The sequence below is a fragment of the Platichthys flesus genome, chromosome 8 (genome assembly GCF_949316205.1).
Source record: "Platichthys flesus chromosome 8, fPlaFle2.1, whole genome shotgun sequence".
Lineage (NCBI taxonomy): Eukaryota > Metazoa > Chordata > Actinopteri > Pleuronectiformes > Pleuronectidae > Platichthys > Platichthys flesus.
In genome coordinates, this window is record NC_084952.1 from 23,727,014 (window position 1) to 23,753,761 (window position 26,748).

Below are 26,748 nucleotides of genomic sequence, written 5' to 3' on the forward strand. Positions count from 1 at the left end.
CTTAAATTTAGACTGTAAACCAGTTATTTACATCCAATATAATGTCCACGGGAATTTTCGATCTTGTATTATTAGAAGTGATCTTAATTATAATTTGTGTAATAAGTTTTTATGGCTCTGTTTGGAAATTCCATTATCTTTACTAAGAATTAGAAAAAGAGATGGACAAAAAATAACAATTATAAACTCACCTAAGAGATTAAAATTATGCCTGTGGTGGACATCCAATAACTGTGTCATTTTAATACATAAAAGTATTGTATAAAAAATATAATTAAGAGTCAGACTGAAAATTATCCATGGTTTTTATTTAGTCAAGGATTGTGTTTGTCTTTTTCTTACAGATTGTACAGTATAATTGAACTCTTTGACTGCTTTCACATTAATTACTTGTTTAATAACCCAATTCATGTCTTTGACAGCTGAAGCTCTTCTCACTTTTGCTATAACACAAGTGCTAGAAAAAGTATTTAACAAGTCACTGGTGCTTCCAAATGTCCTGACGGCAGTTTGAGATGAGACCCACAGGATACAACTAAGCATTGAACGTGTTGACAGGACTTGTCTACAGAAAATATACTCAAATGTTAAAACTTCTTTCATGGGAGGAGTCCTGCCGACACTTTTTCATCTTTTTCAAAGGGTAATTCATCAGGTGCTCCTGATTTAACAATGTCCTTAAGCCTTTGCTTTTCCTCCCTGAGATCATCACATTTCCTTTATGCTTGCAATATTTTTCTTATATAGTTTGTTGCTCATCCTCAGCAGGTTTTACAGACAAAGCATGTCACAATGCTGACAATACAAGAGGTTATCCAGTGCAACTTGCTTCATTGTCTCCTCCCCTCTTTTTTCATGCACTCTGTAGCCCTACTAACACAAGTTTTCCCTTTTCCTCTACTTAGAGGTTGGTGTCAAGAAGAGAGGGAACTGAACTCAGTCAGGGGACAACAGGTCAGGGGCTTTGCCATCTATACCAAGAGGGTTTGTGTTGAACAAGTCCCAAAAAGAATTAACTCCTGCAAACACCTGAAACACTCCCTTCCTTTTAGACACTGCTGTTAACTCTTTGATCTGAAAATGAATTGTGCCCTTTACTACATCACTTAATACTTTGCATGTCATTTCATGAAAAACAACATGACACCACTACTACGTCTACAAGAATAGTATAAATCCACAATCATGATCAACATGGCAGCGGCTATTTGATTTGGCTTGTTGAGTTTTGTACATTTTTTCAACCAAGGCCAATCTACATTCTCCAGAAATGTATGGAATGCTACTGCAAACACCCGCCACCAGTCAAGAGCCATTCACATTGTTCACACACTAAATCTTTAAAAAAAAAAATTAATTACACCATCCCTACATTTGAACTTACAATACAATAACTACTGTGGCAGCAAAGTCTTTTTTGTGTCAATATTGTGATTAATCAACTATGACATGTTTGCAATGGCTTCTTTCCCCTTTTTATTTAGATAAAATTGTTATCTAACGTTGGAGAACTGCCAAGATGATATTGCGTTTTTAAGAGTTTTGGTCTGTATTTTGCATGACGCCCTGACCCTTGTATGACCTTAAAACAGTCTACTCTCACTTCCCTGTGGGCTTAAAATAACCATCTCAAAAGTCTAAGGTTAAAGACCTCTGTATGCTTCTCTGAGTCCATTGCGGACGGACGGAAAGCTCTGCAGCCAGATTACCTGCCCTGTCATTCAACCAGCCAGTGGACATCGGTAGCAGCGGACTTTTGGCGGCTCTGGAACTTCCCGAACTGCGTTAGCAGCCTCGATGGGAAGCATGTCACGATCAAGGCACCACCTCATGCCGGGAGTGACTTCTTTAATTATAAAGGTAGTCACTCTATTGTCCTGATGGCAACCTGCGATGCCAGGTATCACTTCACGATGGTGGACGTCGGAGGGTTTGGACGGGAGAGCGACGGCAGCGTTTTCAAAGAAAGTGCATTTGGGTCACAGCTTGTGAACAACAACTTGAACTTGCCGCCATCAGCGTTTCTTCCCGGGAACAGGACCGATGCCCCACACGTGATTGTTGCGGATGCTGCCTTCCCCCTGCATAACAACATCATGCGTCCATTTCCAGGTATTTCACAATGAATAATAATAGATTGCATTACACGTTGCATACAAATTTGACAGCACTGTATCTTATTTGTGAGTAACACACGTATTGATATGTATTGTTTTTGCTGTAGTTTCAGGGGAAAATCTGACCAGGGAGAAGACAATTTTCAATTACCGCCTTTCCAGAGCCAGGAGAGTAATTGAAAATGCCTTCGGAATTATGGTGGCACGGTGGAGAAATCTTGGGCGGCCGATATAGTTCCTGCCAGATAAGGCTGGGGATGTGGTCAAGGCTTGTGTAGTTCTCCATCACTATCTGGCCTACACAGATGAGGGGACCACACCTGAGAGCCACTACATCCCGCCCAGGTACTCAGATACTCGGGGGGGGAACTGTACAGCCTGGTGAGTGCCGCAGAGTGGTGGCTGGCGACACCAATCTGTCACAGGCAGCTCCGATGTCAAGGGGCCATTCTTCCAGAGCTGCTATGGGTGTGAGGAACAACCTTATGGAGTTCTATCTGACGCCTGAGGGAGCGATCCAATGGCAAAATGACAGTCGCGTGGCACACTTGGTCCCCGATCTTGACCTGATGATCGTAAAAAATCGCAACTGTCTAAAAACCTGTTTGGTGTGTTATTTTGTCCTTACTTTGCATACAAACATGGTGCAAAACAAACAATTACATTTTACAAAGTGCAAAGAAGCTGCATAGTGTCTGCATAACATCGGACATGAATCTCACATATCAGCTTGGCTCCTGGCCTTTTGTCTATGTAGAGGCTAATCAGACATGGCTCCTGGCTTTACCGACCTCACAGGTGCAGTTATAAGGACCTGATAGTTGGCCTTTGTCTACAGCCACGACAACATGTGTGCAGGCAAAGGTATTTGCATCCATACAAACCTGGCAAAAGCCCTGTTCTAGCTTGATCAGCATATTCTTTCATACCTGATGACCTTTTACGCTGACTTTTAGAGATGTAAGTCACTATTTACAAAGTGCAAAAAGGCTGCATAGTGTAATTTGATATGGCCAGCCCCATTGTTCAAAATGGAGGCTGTATGAACAACTATACAGCTGCTATAGGTGTGAGAAATGGTCTGAATAAATTATTTGACGCCAAAGGGAGCGGTCCTGTGGCACTTGACTCCAGAAGACCTGGTAACGGCCTGAGGATCCTAACTGTTACACTCCTGTGAAATTCATACATCAGACATGAATCTTGCATATCAGCTTGGCTCCTGCATCCTTTTGTCTATGTATAGGCTAATCAGACATGGTTCCTGGCTATAGTGTACCTCAGAGCTGGAGTTATTTGGACATGATAGTTGGCTTTTGTCCACAGCCACCACAAGATGTGTGCAGAAAAGTGAATTTGCAGCCATACGAACCTGGCCAAAGCCCTGTTCAAGCCTCGATCCGCATATTCTTTCATACGTTCAGCCCTGTCAGTAACTATTTAGAAAGGCATAATGTCTTTGCATAATGTCAGCCCTGTTGCTCATACTGCAGGCTGTATGAACAACTATAGATGTGAGAAATGAATTGATGCTGTATTTTAGCCATGTAAATAGTGAAAATCCACAACTGTTTAATTTAAGGTTTTATTTAAAACAAATGTATATACAAATAAGTGATATAAAAAGAAGGTGTAAAATAAGTACAAAAAACAAACAAGGTGCAAATAAGTTATATAAAAAGAAGGTGCAAAATAAGTACAAAAAACAAACAAGGTGCAGATATGTGATATAAAAACCAAGGAGCAAAATAGGTTATAAAAAACCAAGTGGCAAAACACAAACTATAAACTGTACTAACTATTTACAAATAACAGAAGCATTCTCGTAAAGTTTTTTTTTTTCTGGCGGGCTGGTTGCTGTACAACAGGAAGTATACTGAGCCGTTATTGGCTGTACATCTTCTTCGGCCAGTTTCCTGGCCATAAAAAGTATGGATTTAGACCAGCAACCTTGTTCGTTCCTGTACAATTCTTTCCTGCTCTCGTCGAGCTTAGAGAGCGCTTCGGTCACGATGCAATCGTCTTGCTCCGTCTGTTTTCTCCTCTTCTGCGCACGAGATGGCAGTACCGTGGAGGATGTAGGGGGGGCAGCCAGCAAAAGATGAGAGGCTTCAGGTGCTGAGGTGGCCGACTTGGAGGAGACCGCAGGTGCTGAGGTGGCCGACTCGGAGGAGACCGCAGGTGCTGAGGTGGCCGACTCGGAGGAGACCGCAGGTGCTGAGGTGGCCGACTTGGAGGAGACCTCGGGTGCTGCGGTGGATAACATAGGGGAGGATGGCTCCGTCTGAATAATAATAAAAGAACAGGAAGTTGCTCTGTTAGAAATATACAAATTGCGTTTGGCTACAATGATGAAAGTAACATAAATGGAGCGAAGCCAGCGAGCTAGTTCTGGCAGGCAACTCGAGCTGCGCTGCTTCAGTCATGTGCATATATCAGGTGACATAAATCAGGTGACATACATCATGTGACATACTTCACTTGCCACAACCAGCCACAGCACTCATCCACCTCATTAGGCGGTCCATTTAAGCAGAGGGAAATCCCATCACTCTCTCTGATTCCTAACTACTACGCAGTAGCAAACTACTGCCTCAGCGTCACCGTGAGTACACCACCAATGAGATCGGTAACCTACCTCCTGTTTCTGTGGATCGCCATGTCTCTTCCCATCTCCGATTCCGAGGAAGAGTTTCAGTCCTCAGAGGGAGACGTCGGATGCATCCCCGACACCCAGGCTCACGCTGCCGAGGTCCAATCCGACATCGATTCGGATACCCAACATCAGCGCCGAAGCACCCGCGTCACCCGCAAACGTCTCGCCGGGTGGCCCATTCACCGTATCCTGGAAGCACTGTATGCTCGAAAAATCTCAGCCCCAGCTGGCCTCAACCATGAGGAGCTATTCGAGTTTCTCTCGAGTCACGATAACCCAGATGACGAGGCACACCGCAGCTCACGCGCCGCGGATCCGGCCAGCGCTCCTCCAAAAAGCAAAGGCAAAGCCCCCGCAAAGAAGCGATGTGCTCCGCCAGCCGCTCCGAGAACCGCGGACAATTATACACCATCAAAAAAGCAGAAGCCACCAGGACACAGACCATCCATCGAAGCAACCATCCTTTCAACGCTACAAGATATGAAATCGTCCTTAAACGTCATGAATATAAGGATTCAAACTTTGGAATCAAACGCCACCTTCCCACTGGCCAATGTAAACACTCCCGGACCATCCTCCGCTACTTCCTGGCCGGTGCAAGCGTGCGTACTTCCTGCTGACGTCACACCGCAAAGGACTCTGGGAACTGCAGTTCCAGCCCCAAGCGTGGGCACCAGGTTCTTCCCTCCAGCAGCAGCAATTTCTGATTCCCTCAGGAATCACATTCTATCAGGTAAGCTGTCGCATCATTCTGCACACAATTATAAATAGGGAGAAGAATAAAATAAGGGAAGGGGAGCCATTAGCGAGTAAATGGTGTTACTCATATTTTGTTTGGCAGGCCACGATGTCAATCTTGTTAAGATCATCTTGGCCGGTTCAGAAACTGCGGACAAAAGATACGTGGATTGTGGGGACTTTTCAGTCGTTTTGAAAGACAGCGACCCCAGACTGTCAAAATCACTAACTCTGGCGGAATTCAACGTCGCCTTCGGCGTTTTCAGAGACACGATATGTGAGGTCTTTCCAATACGTAGAGAGGAACTTGACACCTATTTAGCAATCATTTCGGACCTCGCACTCTCATATGGTGGAGCACTCTTTTATGAATATCATAAATCTTTCTCTGCAAAGGCTGCCATGTACATCCAAAAATTTAATCAGCGACTAAATTGGTCTGTAGTCGATCTGGCCCTTATCAGTCGTCATTTTACTGGCCAGAAAATCCTAGCCTGCTCCATCTGCGGTTCTTCCTCCCACACCACCTCACTCTGTCCAAGAACGGCAATACAAGAATTGTCTTCTTCGAGATCCCAGCCTCAGACCAATCATCCAGCGTCCACTTCTTTAGACCATTCTTTACAGCACAAGGTACGACCCTCAAACTTCGATTTACCAATCTGCAATAACTTCAATGAAAGTGTTTGTAGATATCCGAAATGTAAATTCATGCATATTTGTAGCTGGTGTGCAGACAGTCACCCACGTTTTGTGTGTCCCAGGAGGCTCCGGCCTACAAAAGAGGGGAAATAAATATGAAGCATCCATCGACTCCTGTGAATGTCCCTGCTCTCTCTTTGGCTCTGTCAAAACACCCATGTGGAAGTTTTGTTAATTACCTCATCACCGGCTTGGTCCAAGGATTTTTAGCAGGTTTATGCTGGCTCCCAAAAGTGACCCATGTATGTAAAAACTTGCAGTCTGCATGCAAAGAGCCAGAAGTGGTCGATGAACTCCTATCAAAAGAAGTAAAAAAAGGATACATGATAGGTCCACTGTCAAAACTCCACTTTCCCATCTTCAGAGTAAGCCCCATAGGGATCGCTACCAGGAAATATTCAAATAAAAAACGTCTCATCATCGACCTCTCAGCTCCTCACAACTCTACAATTCCTAGCATAAACAGCCTAATTCCCAAGGAACCGTTTTCTTTATTCTACGCTTCTGTCGACAATGCAGCAAAGATGATTAAATTAGCAGGTGTCGGTGCATGGCTAGGGAAGGCCGACATTACCGATGCTTTCAAAGTCCTTCCTCTTCACCCCTCTCAATGGCACCTTTTTTGCGTTAAATGGAAGTCAAAGTTTTATTATTCCGTAAAATTGACGTTCGGTTGCCGCAGTAGCCCCTCCATTTTTAACACTCTCTCAGAAGCACTATGCTGGATCCTTTACAACTCGTACAAACTCCCATTTGTCCTCCATCTGTTAGACGATTTCCTGGTCATAGACTTTCCCTCATCACCACCAGCTCGCAACATCACTGCACTTAGGAACCTCTTCAGCGAATTAGGAGTTCCTCTCTCAGAAGAGAAAACAATAGGCCCGTCCACCCGCCTGGAATTTCTCGGCATAACCCTCGACAGCTTACTCATGCAAGCATCTCTGCCACAAGACAAATTGTCTCGCATCAGAGCAGCTATCAAATACCGGTCGACTACTACCATTATCAGTAAAAGAGATCTCTTATCTCTACTAGGCCACCTCAATTTCGCGATGCGCATAATTCCACATGGTCGTTCGTTCGTATCTCGCTTAATAGAATTGGCTTATTCTGTCCAGAATCTAAATGATCCGGTGGTCCTAGATGAAGGTTGTCAATCAGATCTGCGCTTCTGGTCCGTGTTATGCGAAGAATGGAATGGTATTTCATTCTTCTACAATGACCAGGTGGAATCATCAGATTCCATCAAATTCTTTACCGATGCCGCCCCTTCTGTTGGTTTTGGGGGATTCTATGACAATCAATGGTTTGCAGATGTCTGGCCAAATGAAATCCAGCGCCTTAATGACCAATCCAAATCCACAGCCCTTTATGAGCTCTATCCCATTGTTGTGGCGTGCATCCTATGGGGAAATAGTTGGGCTAGGAAACAAATTACGGTGTTCTGTGATAATGCAGCAACGGTAGACATCATCAATAAAGGCCGCTCAAAAACATCGATAATAAATTATCTAATGCGACGTCTAACCTGGGTGAGCGTTCTCAATAATTTCATTTTGCGGGCTACTCATATTCCCGGGCACCAAAATAGCATAGCTGATGCTCTTTCTCGTTTTAAATTCCAGGAGTTCAAAGCTATGTGTCCCCAGGCCAAACCCTCCAGCATTCCATGCCCTGCTTTCAATCAGATGATCATCATTTGAACACGTCCAAGCCCCTACAGGATCTGTTGCACTCTGCCTCTAACTATATGAGACTTGGTTTGGCAAAAAGCACTATTAAAACATATGACTCAGCTTGGTTTTTCTACTCTTCCTTTTGCGCCAGCCTCCTCATCAGTCCTCTACCAGCTAAAATTCCAGTAGTTTGTGCTTTCATCGTGAATTCATTCGAATCCCGTAATCTCAAAGCACAAAGTATAAAAGCGATGCTAGCAGGCATTCAGTTTCAAATGCGATGTCAAGATCCAGCCTCCCAAAGTCTTCTCACGAATCCGTCCATCCAGCTGATCCTCAATGGTCTTAAAAAGGCACGTCCCCCAGGCAACGACCAAAGACTACCTCTCACTATTTCACTGGTGCACAAATTGGTATTAAGGTTAAGGCAGGGAATTTTCTCACCATATATTGATTCAATGCTGGAGGCTGTCCTGTTGATGGCTTTTTTCGGGTTTCTAAGGTGTGGTGAATACACGACAAGGACTCTTGCCTTTGATCCCCAGCATGACCTCACTCTCTCTGATGTTACAATAGAAGAGCACATGTACTCATTATATTTAAAACACTCCAAAACAGATAGATTTAGTTTAGGCACTTTAATTTACATTGCAGAAAATAATACTTCCTTCTGCCCCTTCTCTTCCATGACAACATTTCTCCATCACCGTTCCCAAACCCATCGATTGGCACCTCTCTTCACCATCGACGGACGCAAACCCATGACGAGATCCTGGTTCTCCACTATGCTTCATGATCTCGTCCGGAGCTGCGGCCTACCACCCGAGCATTATTCGCCTCATTCTTTAAGAATTGGGGCCGCAACAACGGCGGCTCTACATCTGCCTGCCGCCACGCTTAAATCTCTGGGTCGCTGGTCATCATCCGCATATCAACGCTACGTCAGATTCCATAAAGAGGACATTCTGCAAGCTCAAAAGATCATGAGTTCCTGCCCCCTGGAGCGTGAGTAAAGTAACATATTCTCCGGCTGGCCATGCATCTATGGGGAATGGCCACCCCACCAGAGCTGAGGCCTAAACGTCCGAACGCTATTCCTGGCTCTCCCTTAGACATTGCCTTTGATCGTGGCATATATCGCGCTCCTGTCCATCCTGGGAGGGGGATCCCTCACATGCGGCTCTCTCTGAGGTTTCTACCTTTTCCCCTGTTAGAGGGGGTTTTTGGTAGTTTTTCCTTACTCTTGTCGAGGGTTAAGGACAGGATGTTGCACTCGCTAAGCAGTGAACGAATCATATTGTGAATACCGCTGTTCAAACAATACATATGAGTGAAGAATGTGTACGTGCTTTGCAGCCAAATTATCGTTGCATTTCAGGTGGTTTGCTGGACTTAGAGTGTTCAATTCTGGGGTATAGGTTGCCACGTGCCAAGTTCACAATATATTCTCCTACAGCCAGGGCAGTTGGGGGGAACCTCACCAGGTAGTATATATTCTCTCGCGACAATGTGCCTACAGCGAATGACCACACCACAGGGGTGCATGGTAAGCATCACAGTTTCACAGGTAGCATATTCTCCTGCAGGCATGCGCCTATGAAGAATGCCTGCAGTGGCAGTGGCATGGCACACATAACAGGCTCACTAGGTAGCATATTCTCCAGCAGGCATGCGCCTATGGAGAATGCCACACCGCAGTGGCATGGAACACATAACAGGCTCACTAGGTAGCATATTCTCCAGCAGGCATGCGCCTATGGAGAATGCCACACCGCAGTGGCATGGAACACATAACAGGCTCACTAGGTAGCATATTCTCCTGCAGGCATGCGCCTATGGAGAATGCCACACCGCAGTGGCATGGAACACATAACAGGCTCACTAGGTAGCATATTCTCCAGCAGGCATGCGCCTATGGAGAATGCCACACCGCAGTGGCATGGAACACATAACAGGCTCACTAGGTAGCATATTCTCCAGCAGGCATGCGCCTATGGAGAATGCCACACCGCAGTGGCATGGAACACATAACAGGCTCACTAGGTAGCATATTCTCCAGCAGGCATGCGCCTATGGAGAATAGCCACACCGCAGTGGCATGGAACACATAACAGGCTCACTAGGTAGCATATTCTCCTGCAGGCATGTGCCTATGGAGAATGCCACACTGCAGTGGCATGGAACACATAACAGGCTCACTAGGTAGCATATTCTCCTGCAGGCATGGGCCTATGGAGAATAGCCACACTGCAGTGGCATGGAACACATAACAGGCTCACTAGGTAGCATATTCTCCTGCAGGCATGGGCCTATGGAGAATAGCCACACTGCAGTGGCATGGAACACATAACAGGTTCACTAGGTAGCATATTCTCCTTCAGGCATGGGCCTATGGAGAATAGCCACACCGCAGTGGCATGGAACACATAACAGGCTCACTAGGTAGCATATTCTCCTGCAGGCATGGGCCTATGGAGAATAGCCACACTGCAGTGGCATGGAACACATAACAGGCTCACTAGGTAGCATATTCTCCTGCAGGCATGGGCCTATGGAGAATAGCCACACTGCAGTGGCATGGAACACATAACAGGCTCATTAGGTAGCATTTTCTCTGGCAGGCATGCGCCTATTGAGAATGGCCACACCGCGGCGGTGTATGACACACACATAGCAGATACCGATTCATCCGTCAGGCTCCGAATCTGTGCAGTGTTGGGGGGGTTACAGTATTAGCTCATCACTCCCATGATTCCTGTGTTGGCATATGGGGAGTGATTAAGTTGGAGCCTAGACGCCAAACACAAACATGCTCTACTGTGAATAATAAATATCTTAATAAATAAGATAAATAATCAAACGTGAGTTGTCTGACTGAAATGGAGCGAAGCCAGCGAGCTAGTTCTGGCAGGCAACTCGAGCTGCGCTGCTTCAGTCATGTGCATATATCAGGTGACATAAATCAGGTGACATACATCATGTGACATACTTCACTTGCCACAACCAGCCACAGCACTCATCCACCTCATTAGGCGGTCCATTTAAGCAGAGGGAAATCCCATCACTCTCTCTGATTCCTAACTACTACGCAGTAGCAAACTACTGCCTCAGCCCCTCCACCACCCCAGCATCCACCTGTAGGCTTCAACGGGGGGGTTACAGTATTAGCTCATCACTCCCATGATTCCTGTGTTGGCATATGGGGAGTGATTAAGTTGGAGCCTAGACGCCAAACACAAACATGCTCTACTGTGAATAATAAATATCTTAATAAATAAGATAAATAATCAAACGTGAGTTGTCTGACTGAACTGCATACATTACATCAAGAATGTAAGCACTTTAAGAACATGCAGTTGCTCTTGGTTAGCCATATGAAAATGTATTTGACTACAATGATTTAAGTTAGATTACTGCATTCAGCACATCAACCATGTAAGCACTTAAAGAACAGGCAGTTGGTCTTTGTTCGGTGCATTTTTGGGTTCATGAACAAACCCTGACCAAGCTGGCGGGTGTTGCTAATTTCTAATAGCACTGCTAGTGTGCCAACTCGCACACAAAAAGTGTGTTCTTTTAGCAATTGCAAAACATCAATTCAGGCTCATTTGCCAGCATTTCTCCCGTATTCCATTTTGCAAAATGGTGAAGCCTACAACGACATCGGCAGTGAACTCGAGCACAACAAGGCTCTTCAAAAATAAGAATTTACCTTATGTACGTAGTTCGATGTGGTATCACGATGCTTTATGTGTGGCAACAACCATGACATAAAGGTAAAGAAGACAGGGACCTTCTGCCCCCCCTGCATCGCTGCTTTCTTTTGTGCTCTACTTTACACGGAAAAATTTCTGTGCAAACATGTCTTTGTGCACCCTGGCACATCTAAACCGATCGCTGCAGAAATCTCTTTCCATGAGTTCGCGGTCATCTGTGCGTCTTTGTAGGCAGTCGTAGATGGGTTGTACAGGTTCTCGTACCTCCGGACCGCTTCCACTAGGCGCTCTTCCATGTTGTGGTCCATATTTGAATCGTGGTTGTGTTTAAGTTTCAAACACAATCCCCTGGAGTCAGAGACCGTTATTCTGACCTCTGTTATGCCCTGCGAGAAGAGTACTCACTCTATACCGACCAGGCCTCTGCAACCCTGGGTGCCTTTGCGGGCATGCAGAGGAAAAACAAACCTCCAAGGCAGTAATATAGACGCCTGAGAACAGCCTATTTCCAAGGGAGAAGAAACTGCCTTCAGATCTTTATTCCTGCACAATCTCCACGAGAGTGTGCAGTATAATGTCACCATGCACTGCAGAGCTGGTAACCTCACGATGCGAGAAATTAAGGTCTTCCCAACTAGCGTGGGAGACGCAACGCGCCCCATCAAAGCACCTGAACAGGACGTCAAGGTTCTGGGAATCCAATCACAACCCAATGTGGATCTGGCGCTGGAGGGTAATGAGATACCCCATGCCAAAACAAACCCCAGAAGAGAGAACCGGGAACGTCAACGCGCCCAACAGGATTCTAGAGGAAACCAAGATAGGGAGGGTTCAAACCAGCCCTGCAACCAGAGGTCTCAATACCCAACTACCTCTCAACAGAGAGGGGGGGATAGGGCTGAGCGAGAACACCACCAACGCCACGAGAAGGTGTTTAGTAAAAAATATCCCAAAAAGGGTTGCAAAGGCGCAGAAAATTTCCGGTAAATTTCCGGAAACTTTCCACGGGAGTTTTAGCTCGAGAATTTTGAAAAAAAGTTTTTACCGCCAGAGAAATGCTGATGAATGTTTTTCTCGAGCAGTGTATGCAACTGGCTCACCTCTGATGCTCACAGCCAATGTCTATTGGAAGAGATTTCTGAATGTTCTTCGCCCAGCATACACACCTCCCACCAGACATGCTTTATCTACTCATTTGCTGGATTGAGATTCAACAGAGTGCAAGCAAAGGTCAAGCAAACCATTGATAAAGCAGACTGCATTGCAGTCATCTCTGATGGTTGGTTGATTGTCCGGGGACAAGGAATTATCAACTACATCGTCTCCACCCCTCGACCAGACTTCTATAAGAGCACAAACACAAAGGAAAACAGACAAACAGGCCCCAACATTGCTGATGAGCTGAAAGCAGTCATCAATGACCTTGGACCGCAGAAAGTTTTCGCAATTGTAACTGACAATGCTGCGAACATGAATGCTGCTTGGGCAAAGGTGGAGGAGACCTATCCTCACATAACAGCGATTGGCTGCGCTGCCCATGCTCTTAATCTTCTCCTGAAGGACATCATGGCACTGAAGACGATGGACACAATGCACAAGAGAGCGAAACAGGTAGTTAAATATGTGAAGGGCAAACAGGTAGCTTCAGCAATCTTATTCTCAAAGCAAAATGAAAAAAACAAGAACGCCACACTGAAGCTGTGGCGTTGTTGAGAGCGTGGCCTAGGGGATAGAGTGGGTGCTCTGCAACAAGAAGGTTGCCGGTTCAAATCCCACTCTATCCCATCTGCATGCCTAAGTGTCCTTGGCAAGATACTGAACCCCTAGATGGCCCCTCATAAAATGATGAGTGTTCTAAAAATGTAGGTCGCTTTGGATAAAAGCGTCAGCTAAATGACATGTAATGAAATGTAATGTAATGAAGCTCCCCAGCGACACTCAATGGGGTGGTGTTGTCATCATGTACAACAGTCAACTGGAGGGGAAGGAGTCTCTGCAAGAGATGGCCATATCCCAGTCTGTAGCCATGGAAAGTACCATAAAAAGAATTCTGCTGGACGATGGGTTTTGGGAAAGAATGACCAGCAGCCTGAGAATCCTCCAACCAATAGAAGCAGCGATTGCCCAGATAGAAGGTGATGCCATTTTGTCAGATGTTCAATGTCTGTTTGCTGAGATCAGAGAGGAAATCCAAACTGCCTTGCCCACTTCCCTGCTGCTCCAAGCAGAGGAAACCGCAGTGGTCTAATCGATGGAGAAGCGCAAAGAGTTCTGCATGAAGCCAATACACACAGCAGCATACATGCTGGACCCAAAGAAGTATGAAAAACGCATACTCTCTGGTGGAGAGATCAACAGAGTTTATACTGTTATTACCACCATGTCTCACCACCTGGGTCTTGTAGGGAATACATTTAATTATTCAACACTCGTTTTTCGTTGTTCAATGAAATAATCCATTAAAGTTCTACTGACAAACGGATTAAGTCAAGTGTCATTTTTAAATTTTGTATTTTAAATGTTTGCATGCATGCCTGCTTATGACAAGACAACATGTGTATATGTATGTATGTATATGACAAGGTAAATACAGTTTACCCACACAATTTCCAGTTTATTCCCATTAATTCACATATATTCCCGTATATTCCCATGAAACTTTCCAGCTTTGAATATTCCTGGAATTTTGCAACCCTAATCCCAAACAAGGTGGACAACAAGAACAGGGAAAGAAACAGGAACATTGTAAGCAACAGGAACATTGGAGAAGACAGGAACCATGGAATCAACAGGAACCACAAATACATCCACGAATAGAAGAGTTTATACGCTGATGCGTGACAGATGTAGTAAAGGAGCGAGATGTCCTTATCCGCTCCGATGCACCACCTGAAAAATCCAGACAACACATCATCGTGACTAGAACAGGTGTCAGCAATCCCCACCTCCAGAGTGTCTTTGTTGGTTGGGGAAACTCAAGCATCACCAGATCAAACCCAGATATTTTCACCACAGACACTGCTCCCTTCTTAACTTTCTTAGGTGACCTCGTCCGGATTCTGGACGAGGTCACTGGATTCAGGCTCTGAAATCAGCTTGATGTGCCCGACCACTTTCTCCCAAGTCAAAACAACCATGTTATCTCTTGGAAAGCCCCTACAGGTTGAAACCTGCAACATTAATATCACCAGCTACTTGAGGACCAGTCACCCATCACAAAACACGCCTGGAATGATATCACCTTCCAAGAGATGAGTCTGGCACATCCCATCAACATCTGTTCCATCAATAAAGAACCACTGCTCATCGGTCAGGACCTGCTGGACTGGCTGGCTCCGTTCTTTGACTGTCACCAGGGATGCATTTGGGCTCAAGTCAAAAACCTAAAACCTCTCAAGCCTAATTTCAGTCTTCCTCCCCAAGTTCATGCCATCCGGACGCCCAGAAGAATCTCATCGATGCACATGCCTATTCCAGAGACTGACTCCAGTCTGGATCCCATCTGCACCATGGCACCACTTCCCCCTCACTTTGTGAAACACCAACACCGTCTCCTCTCAGCAGAAATACCACAAACTCTTATCAAAGCGACTGGACTGTGCGCTATCTCCGTGCGGATTGGAAAATGACAGATCTGGCATTTCGTCAGTGTGGTTCCCCAACTTCACTCATCATTCTTGGTAGGGGCAGATCTCCTCATCAGACTCGGAACACAGGTAGATACCATAACTAGTCCACGCCTTTGTTACATCGAGACTGGACTATTGTAATTCATTATTATCAGGCTCCAGCAGGAAGTCGTTAAAGACTCTACAGCTTGTCCAAAATGCCGCAGCACGTGTCCTGACGAGAACAAAGAGAAGAGAGCACATTTCTCCAATATTAGCATCGCTACACTGGCTTCCAATTAAATCTAGAATAGAATTTAAAATTCTCCTCCTCACCTTCAAGGCCTTTAATAATATAACGCCTTTATACCTTAAAGAGCTGTTAATACCTTATAAACCCACTAGAGCACTCCGCTCCCAGAATTCAAGCCTACTTGTCGTCCCTAAATTCTCTAAAAGTAGAGTAGGAGCCAGAGCTTTTAGCCATCAAGCCCCTCGGCTGTGGAATAATCTACCACTTTCAGTTCGGGAGGCAGTCACCATCTGTTCGTTTAAAAGTAGGCTCAAAACCTTCCTTTTTGATAAAGCTTATAGTTAGAGCTAATTAGTGCGCCAGAACGTTACTTGTTCTATTTTATGACACATGACACACGGAGCTTCTCTTTCCAGCTTCTCCTTCCTCTTCTCTATGGCTATATATGGCACATCAAATATGGGCTATACAAATAAAATGTGATTGATTGATTGATAAACCAAGTTTTGTGGTCCCAGGTCAGTGCAGAGAGACACTCCTTGTCTGCCTACCCAGCCCAGATGCTCTCCGATTCCCCAAGCATGCCAGGTCGCCAGTGAGGTTGACATGGTCATCCCTCAACGAACTGCTGGTGCCCACATGCGACTTGAAAGGACAAAGAATACCGGGCCCGCAGGATTTCTTCCAGCCTTTACCCTCCTTCCAGGAACTCAACCTTGAAGTCTGTGGTACACCTCTGCTGGAGGTAAAAGCCGTACCATGGATATGTACTCTTGAAAAATTCCACACACTGCCCTGTTCTATTTAAAGCACACCAAATGATAGGAACGTTGATCGACAGCTCTTACCACGATTTCAAACTGACTATACCGGTCATTGGGGAGCTTCCCCCTTCTCTGATCAAGGATGGCGCTGTGGATCAGGTCTGTCACACATTTCCCACCAGCATGATCACTGTTATGCGTCATGAGTCACTGCAAGACGAAGCCATTTGTGGAGCCTCTCTGGCGACAGAAGGCGACATGATGGTGTATTCTCTGGCAGCTCAACCAGGACAGGACATCTCAGGGGATGATCAACCCAAATAACTGTATCCTGGGTTTGAGGCTGAGATCAAGCAACAACTGGAGAATGCAAATGCCCTGACATCAGACGTACAGAGAGAAGTTTTTCGGGATCTGTTCCTGGACTTCCAGTCAATCTTCTCGAAAGATTCAACTGACTGCAGGGTCACTAACCTCCACACTGTGCGCATCACCACTGATCCAAATACTCTACCAACCTTCGTACAGCAATACAAAATCCCATTGGCCGTATACCAGTCCATTCTGGTATACGGCAAACAAGTTCCCGGTCCTGCTGGCCGATGATTCACCTGGATCAAGAACTGGCCAAGGTTAAGGGAGCAGCGTTCTTTTCCACAGTAGATATCGCAAACAGATTTTGGACCATGAAGGTTGATCAAGCCGACCAGTGCAAACTGGCCTTCTCTTTCGGGGGCAGCCAGTATACCTGGAACCGGTGTCCGTTTGGATATTCAAACTCCCCATCTGAGTTTAACATCTTTCTCCACAAAGCCATGAGTGACGCCGCAACACGTGGAAATCTCATTTATTTGGATGACATGCTCATGAGGGGCCAAACCTTCAAGGACCACATAACCGAGATCTGACAAGTGCTCACTCAACTGTCAAACACAGGAGCCAAGCTGGCTCTTACCAAAGGCCAGTGGTGTCGCACCAAGGTGAAATATGTGGGTCTGACAGTCGGGGCTGATGGCATTGAACCCCAAGCCGGGCGGATACGAGCCATCCAGGACGTCAAGGCTCTGAGTCACCTAACAGAACTTTGGAGTTTTCTCGGGGTCTGTAACTACTCCCGCCAGTTCATCAGGGGAGGACTATGCAGAGATAGCCAGACCTTTCAACTAATTCCTTCACAAAGACAAGCCCTTCGAGTGGGAAGAACCCCAGGAACAATCCTACCATCAGATGAAAGAAAAACTCTGCTCGGCATTCTGTCTTGCCTACCCAGACAAAGACAAAGAGTTCCACCTCGAAGCAAGCTTCTCATCCCACTGTCTAAATGCAGCCCTGGCTCAGAAGTTCGACACCGACAAACATGTCGTTGCCTACGCCAGTCGGCCCCTTAGTAGTGTGGAAATCAAATTCTCCAACTGTGAGAAAGCACTCCTGTCAACGGTCTAGCTGTAAAACACTTCCGCAGCTACATCGGAGGACAGAAGGTCATTATTGAGACGTGCCACCAACCCAGGAAGGCAACCCATTGCCTTCCTAAACAGCTACGGCGTTTAACACCATAATCCCACAACAACTCATCTGTAAACTGGACCAGCTGGGGCTCAACACCTCCCTTCGCAATTGGATTCTGGACTTCCTCAGTGAGAGGCCACAAGCAGTATGGGTCGGCAACAACACCTCGAGCAGCATCACACTCAGCACAGGGGCCCCACAAGGATGTGTGCTCAGTCCCCTGCTGACTCACGACTGCACATCAACCTACAGCACAAATCACATGGTGAAGTTTGCGGACGACACAACTCTGGTGGGTCTCATCACCAAGAACGATGAGACCCACTACAGGAAGGAGGTCAACCTCTTGACCACCTGGTGCAGAGACCACAACCTCCTGCTGAATGTCAGCAAGACAAAGGAGATGGTGGTCGACTTCAGGAAAAGCCTCACTGAGCTCCCCCCACTGACCATCGATGGTGCTGCTGTGGAGCGAGTGAGCAACACCAAATTCCTGGGGGTGCACATCAGCGAGGACCTCTCCTGGGCCACCAACTGTGCATCACTGGTGAAGAAAGCCCAGCGACGCCTCTACTTCCTCCGCAAACTCAAGAAAGCGAGAGCTCCCATACCCATCCTGAAAACTTTCTACCGGGGCACCATTGAAAGCATCCTGTCCAGCTGCATGACTGTGTGGGGCAGTAGCTGCACTGCACACAGCAAGAAGAGACTGCAACGCATAGTCAACACAGCTGGTAAGATCATTGGTGCCCCACTCCCTTCCGTGCAAGACACTTACACCACCTGCCTCACCCGGAAAGCCACCTCGATCGTGAGTGACACCAGCCACCCCGCACACGGTCTGTTCAGCCTCCTACCCTCTGGAAGAAGGTACAGGAGCCTCCGTTGCTGCACCACCAGACTGGGAAATAATTTCATACACCAAGCTGTCAGGAAGCTAAATTCTCTCCCCTCACTCCCCCCAGCCATATCCTCTAGGCTTAAATCCCCCCCCAAAAAAATAAAAACACTCAGGACTCTGCAACAAACTGTCTCTTGTACTTCTTGTACTGTTTGCACTTTATCACTTAAATCACTACGTTTACACTTTTAGAGAACCTTATGCTGCTGTACAAAAAATTCTGTATGTTTACTTCTGCAACAAACTGTCTCTTGTACTGTTTGCACTTTATCACTTTAATCACTACGTTTACACTTTTAGAGAACCTTATAGTGCTGTACTTAAAAAATGCTGTATGTTTACTTAGTATTAGGAAATGTCTTGTGTCTTCTGTTGTGCCTGTGCACTTTATATGTCTCACTGTGGGAGAGTGGGAAACATTGTATCGATTCCTTGTATGTTCTGAACATGTTAAGAAATTGACAATAAAGCTACTTTAACTTTAAAGGTTTAGGGAAGGACGAGTCACAAACAGCTTGGATGATGGCTCTACAAGGCTATGACATTGAGGTGAAGTACGCTCAAAATAACAAGATGGCCCTGGATAAAGGCTTGGCGGAGTGTCACCATTGTGATGAAGCTGATCAGTCAAATCCGATATCTCTCCCAACAACCACGCCATCGCTGCCTTCCAACCATCGTTACTATGAGGAGAACGTCTGCCAAGATCTTCCCAAGGGCTACGTGGGTGGCTGCTCATTCCACCACGAAAGTCACCTCCGGGCCGGAGTTGGCATTGCCTGGGTCGGCTACAACTGCAGCGAACCAACCCACTACAAACTAGGACCCAAGACAAGTCAATACACAGAGATTGCCGCCATATTCATCGCCATGCAAAAAGCCGTTAAGCTGGCTATAACAGAGTTGGTGATCTGCTCTGATTCCAACTAAGCCCGTCACAGTTTCATCTCCCATTTTCACTTATGGAAGGAAAAAGGAATGAAAACTGCCAGGAGCAAAGAAGTCAAGCACTCAGAACTTTTCCTGACATGTGATCAACTGGTAACAGAAAACGGGTTGATAGTTTACTGGAAGAAGGTCAAAGGTCACTCCCAAATCGCTGGACCAGACAAAGACAGCAATGACGAAGCTGACCGACTAGCCAAGCTAGGTGCAGAAAAAGGAATAAAATGGGAGCTAAAAAGGCGATGGATTTCGAAGTCTCCAAACCTGCATGGTGAACGCTATCACCCAACGACAGGCAAGGGAGAGACTAGAGAATCCCCAAGCCTGCGATCAGTCCAATCAGTCCATTCATCTGGGCTGTAAACCTGGAGATGCAGATTTGGTTGCCATGCAGGAGCAGGATCCCGTCATCAGGGCCATCCGCCAGATAGTTGGGAAACCTCCTCCGCAGGACTCACAACCATTTACTGATGAACCCAGGGAGATATGGCCATTTCAACTGGCGTCACCCCATCTGAAGAGGGAAAAAGACTTGCTCATCTACAACCGCAATGGCCAAGGACTAAAAACTGGTGACCGACCATAGAGGGGGTCATGTTAACCCACGCTCACGATTCCTCTGTCGGTGGCCACAGAGGTTACAAGGCTACTCTAAGTACACTTCAGCAAGTCGGGTACTGGCCATCAATACGTCCAAGGGTGCCTCACCTGCTGCCAGTTCCAACCATCGCAACCATTGAATCACGCCCCACTTCAAGGAAGGGTGGTTTCATTCCCATGGTCCCACCTCCAGATCGACTGGATTGGACCAGACCCAAAATCCCCAGAACAACTGCCAAGACAGCATGTCCACCAGGAATGAGGATACACCGACTAGAGTAGAGCGAGCGTGTGACAAGTGGTTGGTTAACATACCCGCCATTGAAGCCATAATGGCCTATGACTGTCATGATACCTCCGCTAAACTAAGCCTGATAAACCAGACAATGTTCTTAGTGGTTCCTCAATGAGCCACTATACATAATGGTGACATTGTCCTCCATCACGTCAACTCTGACAGACATGACGCGGAGATTGAGATCATGGACGCCTTTTATGTGTAACTAACCTCACGATCGATACAACCATCCGACAACAGCTCATAGCGGAAGGAACAAAGGACGTAAAGTTTGAACAACTGGACTTACCACCGAATTTGGTAACCACTTTCGTCGAACAACAAAGTATGAAGAACATCCCATTAGCATGGTCGCGCTGGGACTGCTCCTTAGTGGATGGATCATCACGATATCGATAGTTGTAGCTTATCTTTTGTATAAATGCATGCAGAAACTCCAGGCGAAATTGGATTCACTCTTTTTCGCTCTAAAATAAAGGCTGTGAAAATTCCTCTGTTTCCCAAGACATCGCACTAGCCTAAAAGTTTCTCTCTGTCCCTTTCCCGTTTTTCTTTATGTTTCTTTCTTTTCATTTCATTAACTTTCCATTTTTATTTAGTTATCTACAGCTATGTTTGTAAAGTATGATTATTATAAATCATCCCGAAGTTAGAAAATATATAAAGTGTATATACCTAAAAAATATTTAATTTGCACAAAAACACTGAACACAACCCCTAACAAGTATTCACACAGCAACCCCAAAGCAATTTACACATTACAACTGACTTTCATTATTTTTTTTGGTTCTCGCTCTGTGACTGAAATCAGAAGCTGTACAGATAAAGGAGGAATGTTCTCCAATATAACATGTAGGGCTTCAATTGGGCTTGAGCCCATCTGAAGTGAGCTCCGCCTCCTTCAATATCATATAATGCTTTTATTTAAATGTTTGATCTGCCAATAAGCACAATATATTGATCCAAAATATACAATGGTGTGATGGTTTGTGTGAGGGTTTTCCAGGAATGCAGTCACATTCTCTGCCTGATTTATAGTTTCATTTCCTGCAGCTGATAACCGAGATTGTCTGTGGTGAACACTGTTACATTTAGTCTTAATAAGTGAAGTGGATAGTAACATTTGTGAAGAAGAAGGTGAAGAGGTGAAGGTCAGCAGAACCTGTAGCCCGTACAGAGAGAGAATAGACAGGAGAGACTGATCCAAGCCTTATATATAGTTATTTAGTTCATATGTAGAAAAAAAAAATCCCTCTCTCACACATACATTCAGAGTTTCTTATTCAGTCCTATTTGGAAAAGTAAATTACCATATAATAGGTGAGCTGAATGTCAGAGTCAAATAAAGATGTTCAGTTGCAAACAAAATCCAATTTAACCCCTGATTACACGTTTGACATATCGATGCCACAGTACAGGGCTCTGGCAACATGAAGATTCCATTAATCCTCCGCCCATGTGGAAGATGAAAGTATCCTGATGCTGGAGCTAGCAGGCAGATTGTTCACACTGTAGGCAATGCTGAATCAAAGTTCTGAGGACGGATATATGACATCTAATAGGTGTAAAATGAGAGACTACAAAGCATGCAAGCGTTTGCAGCCATCAGATCATTTGTGGGTTCTGTCAAGTTTGTGTATGGATAATTCCAGTTTATTAAAATTTATATTGGTATATTCTTATTATTTATATTAAATGTCAGGGTTTATACACATTTTGACCAATTTCCATGCTTCATTCACAAGGCTGTGATTGGAACAGCCCTAACGTGATGACCGTAACGACTAAAGTGGCATCTTCAGGAATGTATGTAGTTGCGAGCAGAGTGAGACATTTTCAGAACAAAACTTCACAAATGTCCTTTGCACTGATGAAGCAACGGATATAGCAGTTGTTAAATTGTACTTTACATTTATATGGGATGAGTATGTGACTGAGGACAAGTTAATTATGTCTTGTGTTAAGTTAATGTACTTACATGATTCTTGCTGTTCTTGGTTTGCACCCTCATAGTTGAATGCACTTATTGTAAGTCGCTTTGGAAGTGTTGAGTGTTTTAATGGAATACTGAGAAAGTTTAATAACAATAATAAGACAATTGAAGTTCAATTAATGAGCCAATTTCAGCAATCAACAGTTTACTATTCCATGGACATGTGAATATGGTGCTGAGTTTGCCAGTATTTAGGGACGACAAATATTTGGGACTCTGACACACGATGAGACACAACTGATATGCTTTATGTGAGGCAAAGAATTTTGGTGTCAGCAGAAAGACTTATTTTAGAAAACTGTACCGTGGTGCCACTCTCTCCATTCCAACACATTATCTTAGATGAGCTTGACAGGCAAATGTTGAAATAAATTGCACTGTTTCAAATGTTTTTCATAGCATTAACCTTTGCTCATGGTATACAATATAAGTCATTATAGCACTGACATAAGAGAAATCTATATAAGCTACAAATTCAGATTTTATATTTATTTTAAGCCTGGTGTACTTACGCCATGTATTTTAGTTGGCACCTTTTAGAAAACAGAAAAAGATGTTACCTCTGCACCACTGATTGAAACTATCCTGATTTGCATTTGTAAAGCTCACAGCATTGTCATTTTCAAGAGAAGGCCTGCCCATAGGCCTAGGAGCAAGGGGGTCACCTGCAAACATTCTCAGGGTTGTAAAACTGGCAGAAACCGGAACCCCTGTGTCAATTCCTGGCAGTTTTATTTGCTGTCTGCAGATTCCTGTGAACTGCCGTTAACCTAAAATTCCATCAAAATTTGCATGGACACTAACTGACAACTCTGCTTCAGGGTTGTTACCACAACCAGTGCATGAAAAGAAGAAGAGTGGCCATGGAGTAGTGGTAGAAAAGGTCACTGGTGCGAGACCACGGACTGACAAAAAAATACCTGGATATGGACCAGACCTGGATCTGTTCAAGTCCAAGAGGACACTCCCTACTCCACTGTCTAAGTGCCCCTGAGCAAGGCACCTTACTCACCGGGGGCTGTCCATGGCTGCCCACTGCTCTGTGTGTGTTGTGTCCTGTTGTGTTAACACTGATAGGTCAAAAGCAGAGGCCAAATTGTCCCCATTTGCATGTGTTTGTGTGGGACCAATAAAGAAATCTTAATCCTACAAAGCCACCTTAGTCGTGTGAGTATCAACAGAGGCAAACACAGCTAGAGGAATTTTACTTTTTTTCCCAAGGAGCCATTACCAGCACTGCCTGAGGCTGACCAGTGTTCAGGGGTGTTTGATTGTAGAAGATTAACACCCCGGACTTATGAGCTTGAAAACACAATGGGACCCTAGCATGAAGCCTTGACTAGCCCAAGTTCAAATTTGATAACAATACCACAGATACTGAATATTTGACAGATTTTTTCCTAAGCGCATGTCTTGGCATTTTCCACAAAGGCCATTTGGAGACTCCAAAGGACCCTTTGTAAACATGGTAACCAAATAGGTTAAAAAGGCAAATGTTACACTCAAAATCATACTTTTATATGAAGGGGACAAAACCGGTCATATGGTTTAAAATGTATGCAAATAAACATTTTTCATGTTTTAAGCAACATGTAGCAGTCACGACCGGGGACCAAACAAGGACGCACGATGCTCTGGGACCAGTTGGACACTGTTGCGCAGTGACCTGCTTGGTGTCTCCTTTAATTTTTTTTCAGTGAAGCAGCTAATTCATGTTGGAAATTTCATTGGCTAAACCATACGCCAGTCATTAGAACAATAGGTTGCAATTGGCTCAGTCTTTACACGTCAGAGGAGGGGCAAGCTCTGTCCGTCAACGAGTTGTCTCGTTGGCTATTGTAGGCTATGGACAACCCATGCCAGCTCTGATTGGGTCAGGTTTAGATTGAACCACTTGAACCAATAGGTTTCTAACCATATGTTGCATTAGTACCTAGATGTACAATGCAGTTCTGTATATAACAATGTTTGACGCTAATCGGTCAAACAGCCCACCTGGAGGACGCCCGCAGGTTGATGCCACAAAACAGGTTAAACAATAGATGGCGCGTAACTTACTAATGAGGTCGGGGGGGTGGCGGCAGTTGCCTGCATGAGCGTATTTTACCTTTTTCGATTGATTTTGCCATCAGTGGTGCATTAGAAGTGAAGCAGTCTATAGTCTAGTTAGTGGCCGAGTCCTTCCTATATTTTTCTGCATCTGGCCCTGGAGAAAAACAGTTTGGATTCTAGATGAATCCAGCGTTTAATAACACATCGTGGAGCTCCGAGCTCGGAATGACGCGACACCGAAGAAAGGTGTACGTGTTCCAGTTGTTTACGTTAGTTTCACTGACTCTGAAAAGAAAAACACAGAAAGAGACAAACTCGTCTTCTGATTATATGAACCACCTTCTCTTATCGTGCGATTCAAGTACTTTAAGTTTTCCAGTTTGTAAAGGGAATTGTAATATATATATATATATAACTGATCTGTGTGTTTACATATATATAAATACAAATGTATGTATATGTCTTAGGACGTTTTAGGCTAGAGGATATTGAACACAATTTTTATAATTTATCTTTGTATCTTCTCATGAATAAATATGTAATTAATGTGTTTATCATCGTTATTTAATTTAAAGGTTTGTGTTTGCAGACGTAAATGAGTGCGAGACGACGTTGAGTTCCCGTGTGTGAACGCTCGCTGCGTCAACACCAGCGGCTTGTTCCTCTGTGTCTGCAGGAGAGGATGCGTCATGTCCTGCAGGACCGACCACTGCGTGGCGGCGTAGACACAGTCTTACCGGCCAGACCCGACCAGGACCAACCTGGGACTGGACTCAGTGACAGACCGGGTCGATCTGCAGGACACTGAACTGGTCTCCATAGAAGACCTCTAAACCCAGCTGTGCAGGAAGAAGAGCAGCCGGCTTATTAAAGACCCCTTTCACCCCAGCCATAAACATTTTTGCCTGCTGCCATCTGGCCGACGGTACCGCAGCATCCGGGCCCGCACCACCAGGCTCAGAGACAGTTTCATCCCCCAGGCCATAATACTTTCAAACTCCTTCTCCGTGACATATCTGCATATTTGCACTTTTGTTGTTTTATTTTCTCCTCAGCTGTTAAGATATATTTAGATATATATACATTATTTTCTGTATAAAATGTTGATATTCTACTTTATTCTATTTCTGTTTTATTTTATTGTATAGGTTGTAATTACTGAGCATTGTTAGAAGAGAGCCTGAGACTCAAGCATTTCACTGCCAGCGACTGCTTAATGTTATTGTTGTGCATTTGACAATAAAAATCTTGAATCTGGGTTTTACTTCAGGACCAGATTTGACTAACTTTACTCAACCAGGATAAAACGTACTGGACTTTAAAACTGTAGATTGCACTAAACTAGGCCGAGCTGAGCTGGGCCGGGTCAGACTTTATATATTCATCAGTGTCTGTCCGGCCCGGTTTATTTTACCCAAAAACTGAACCCAGGCTAACTCTTATTAGCCTCACAATACAAACCAGGCTAACTAATTAGTCTCGCAGTACAAACCAGGCTAACTCTAATTAGTGCCACAATACAAACGGTCACATGTTCCTGATGACAACAACACATCAGGATGTTTTTTTTTTTTAAAGGTCTGAAGAAAGGACGTGCAGAGCTGTAAAGTAGAGGAAGAAACGGTCTTAGTTTGATTGTTATCATTTTTACGTTTTAACTCAGCAAACAGAAGGAAAGATGTTTTCAGGTCAAACAAACGCAAGATATTCATTTCATCATTGTATCATAAACACAGAGAGATGAACACAGAGTCGATATGTGACTCAGAGCCTTGAGCCCGTAAAGATTTAATCTGCACATAAGAGGCGGAAAATAGATCAAACGACTTAAATGATAATCAAAGTGGTGACTGTTTTCTGTCGGTCGCTGAATCATCAACTGCACCTGTAATTGTTATAGATCTTTTTTCACAGAGGAGCTCAGGTTTTTCATTCTGATCATTGTATCTACAACATTAAATACACAAATACATTAAATATATAAATATCTATATACAACACCAATGTGTTCAATGATTGAGAGACAGAATGTGTCATCTACAGACATGGCAAATAAAATGTTGTCTGACTTTATAATGAAGTATTAACTGGCTGCTAGAGGGCCGGTGCTGTGCGTTGGGTGCCCTTTGGTGTGCTGTAACTTGTCATACCTTTTCATTGCTTCTAAATAAATAAGTTTTCGTATTTGGGATAAAAGAACACGATAATGCCAATCTC

The 26,748-nt window shown here is 44.8% G+C and overlaps 1 protein-coding gene across 1 annotated transcript; it reads left to right on the plus strand.

The window, feature by feature from the left end:
• Positions 1-4,776: 4,776 nt before the first annotated feature.
• LOC133958576 (uncharacterized) lies at positions 4,777-10,752 on the plus strand. Its single transcript, XM_062393464.1, has 3 exons — positions 4,777-5,506; positions 5,615-5,793; positions 6,276-10,752. The coding sequence occupies exons 1-3, from the start codon at positions 4,777-4,779 to the stop codon at positions 7,917-7,919; spliced, it is 2,553 nt and encodes an 850-aa protein (XP_062249448.1). The 3' UTR covers positions 7,920-10,752.
• The last annotated feature ends 15,996 nt before the right edge of the window (positions 10,753-26,748 follow it).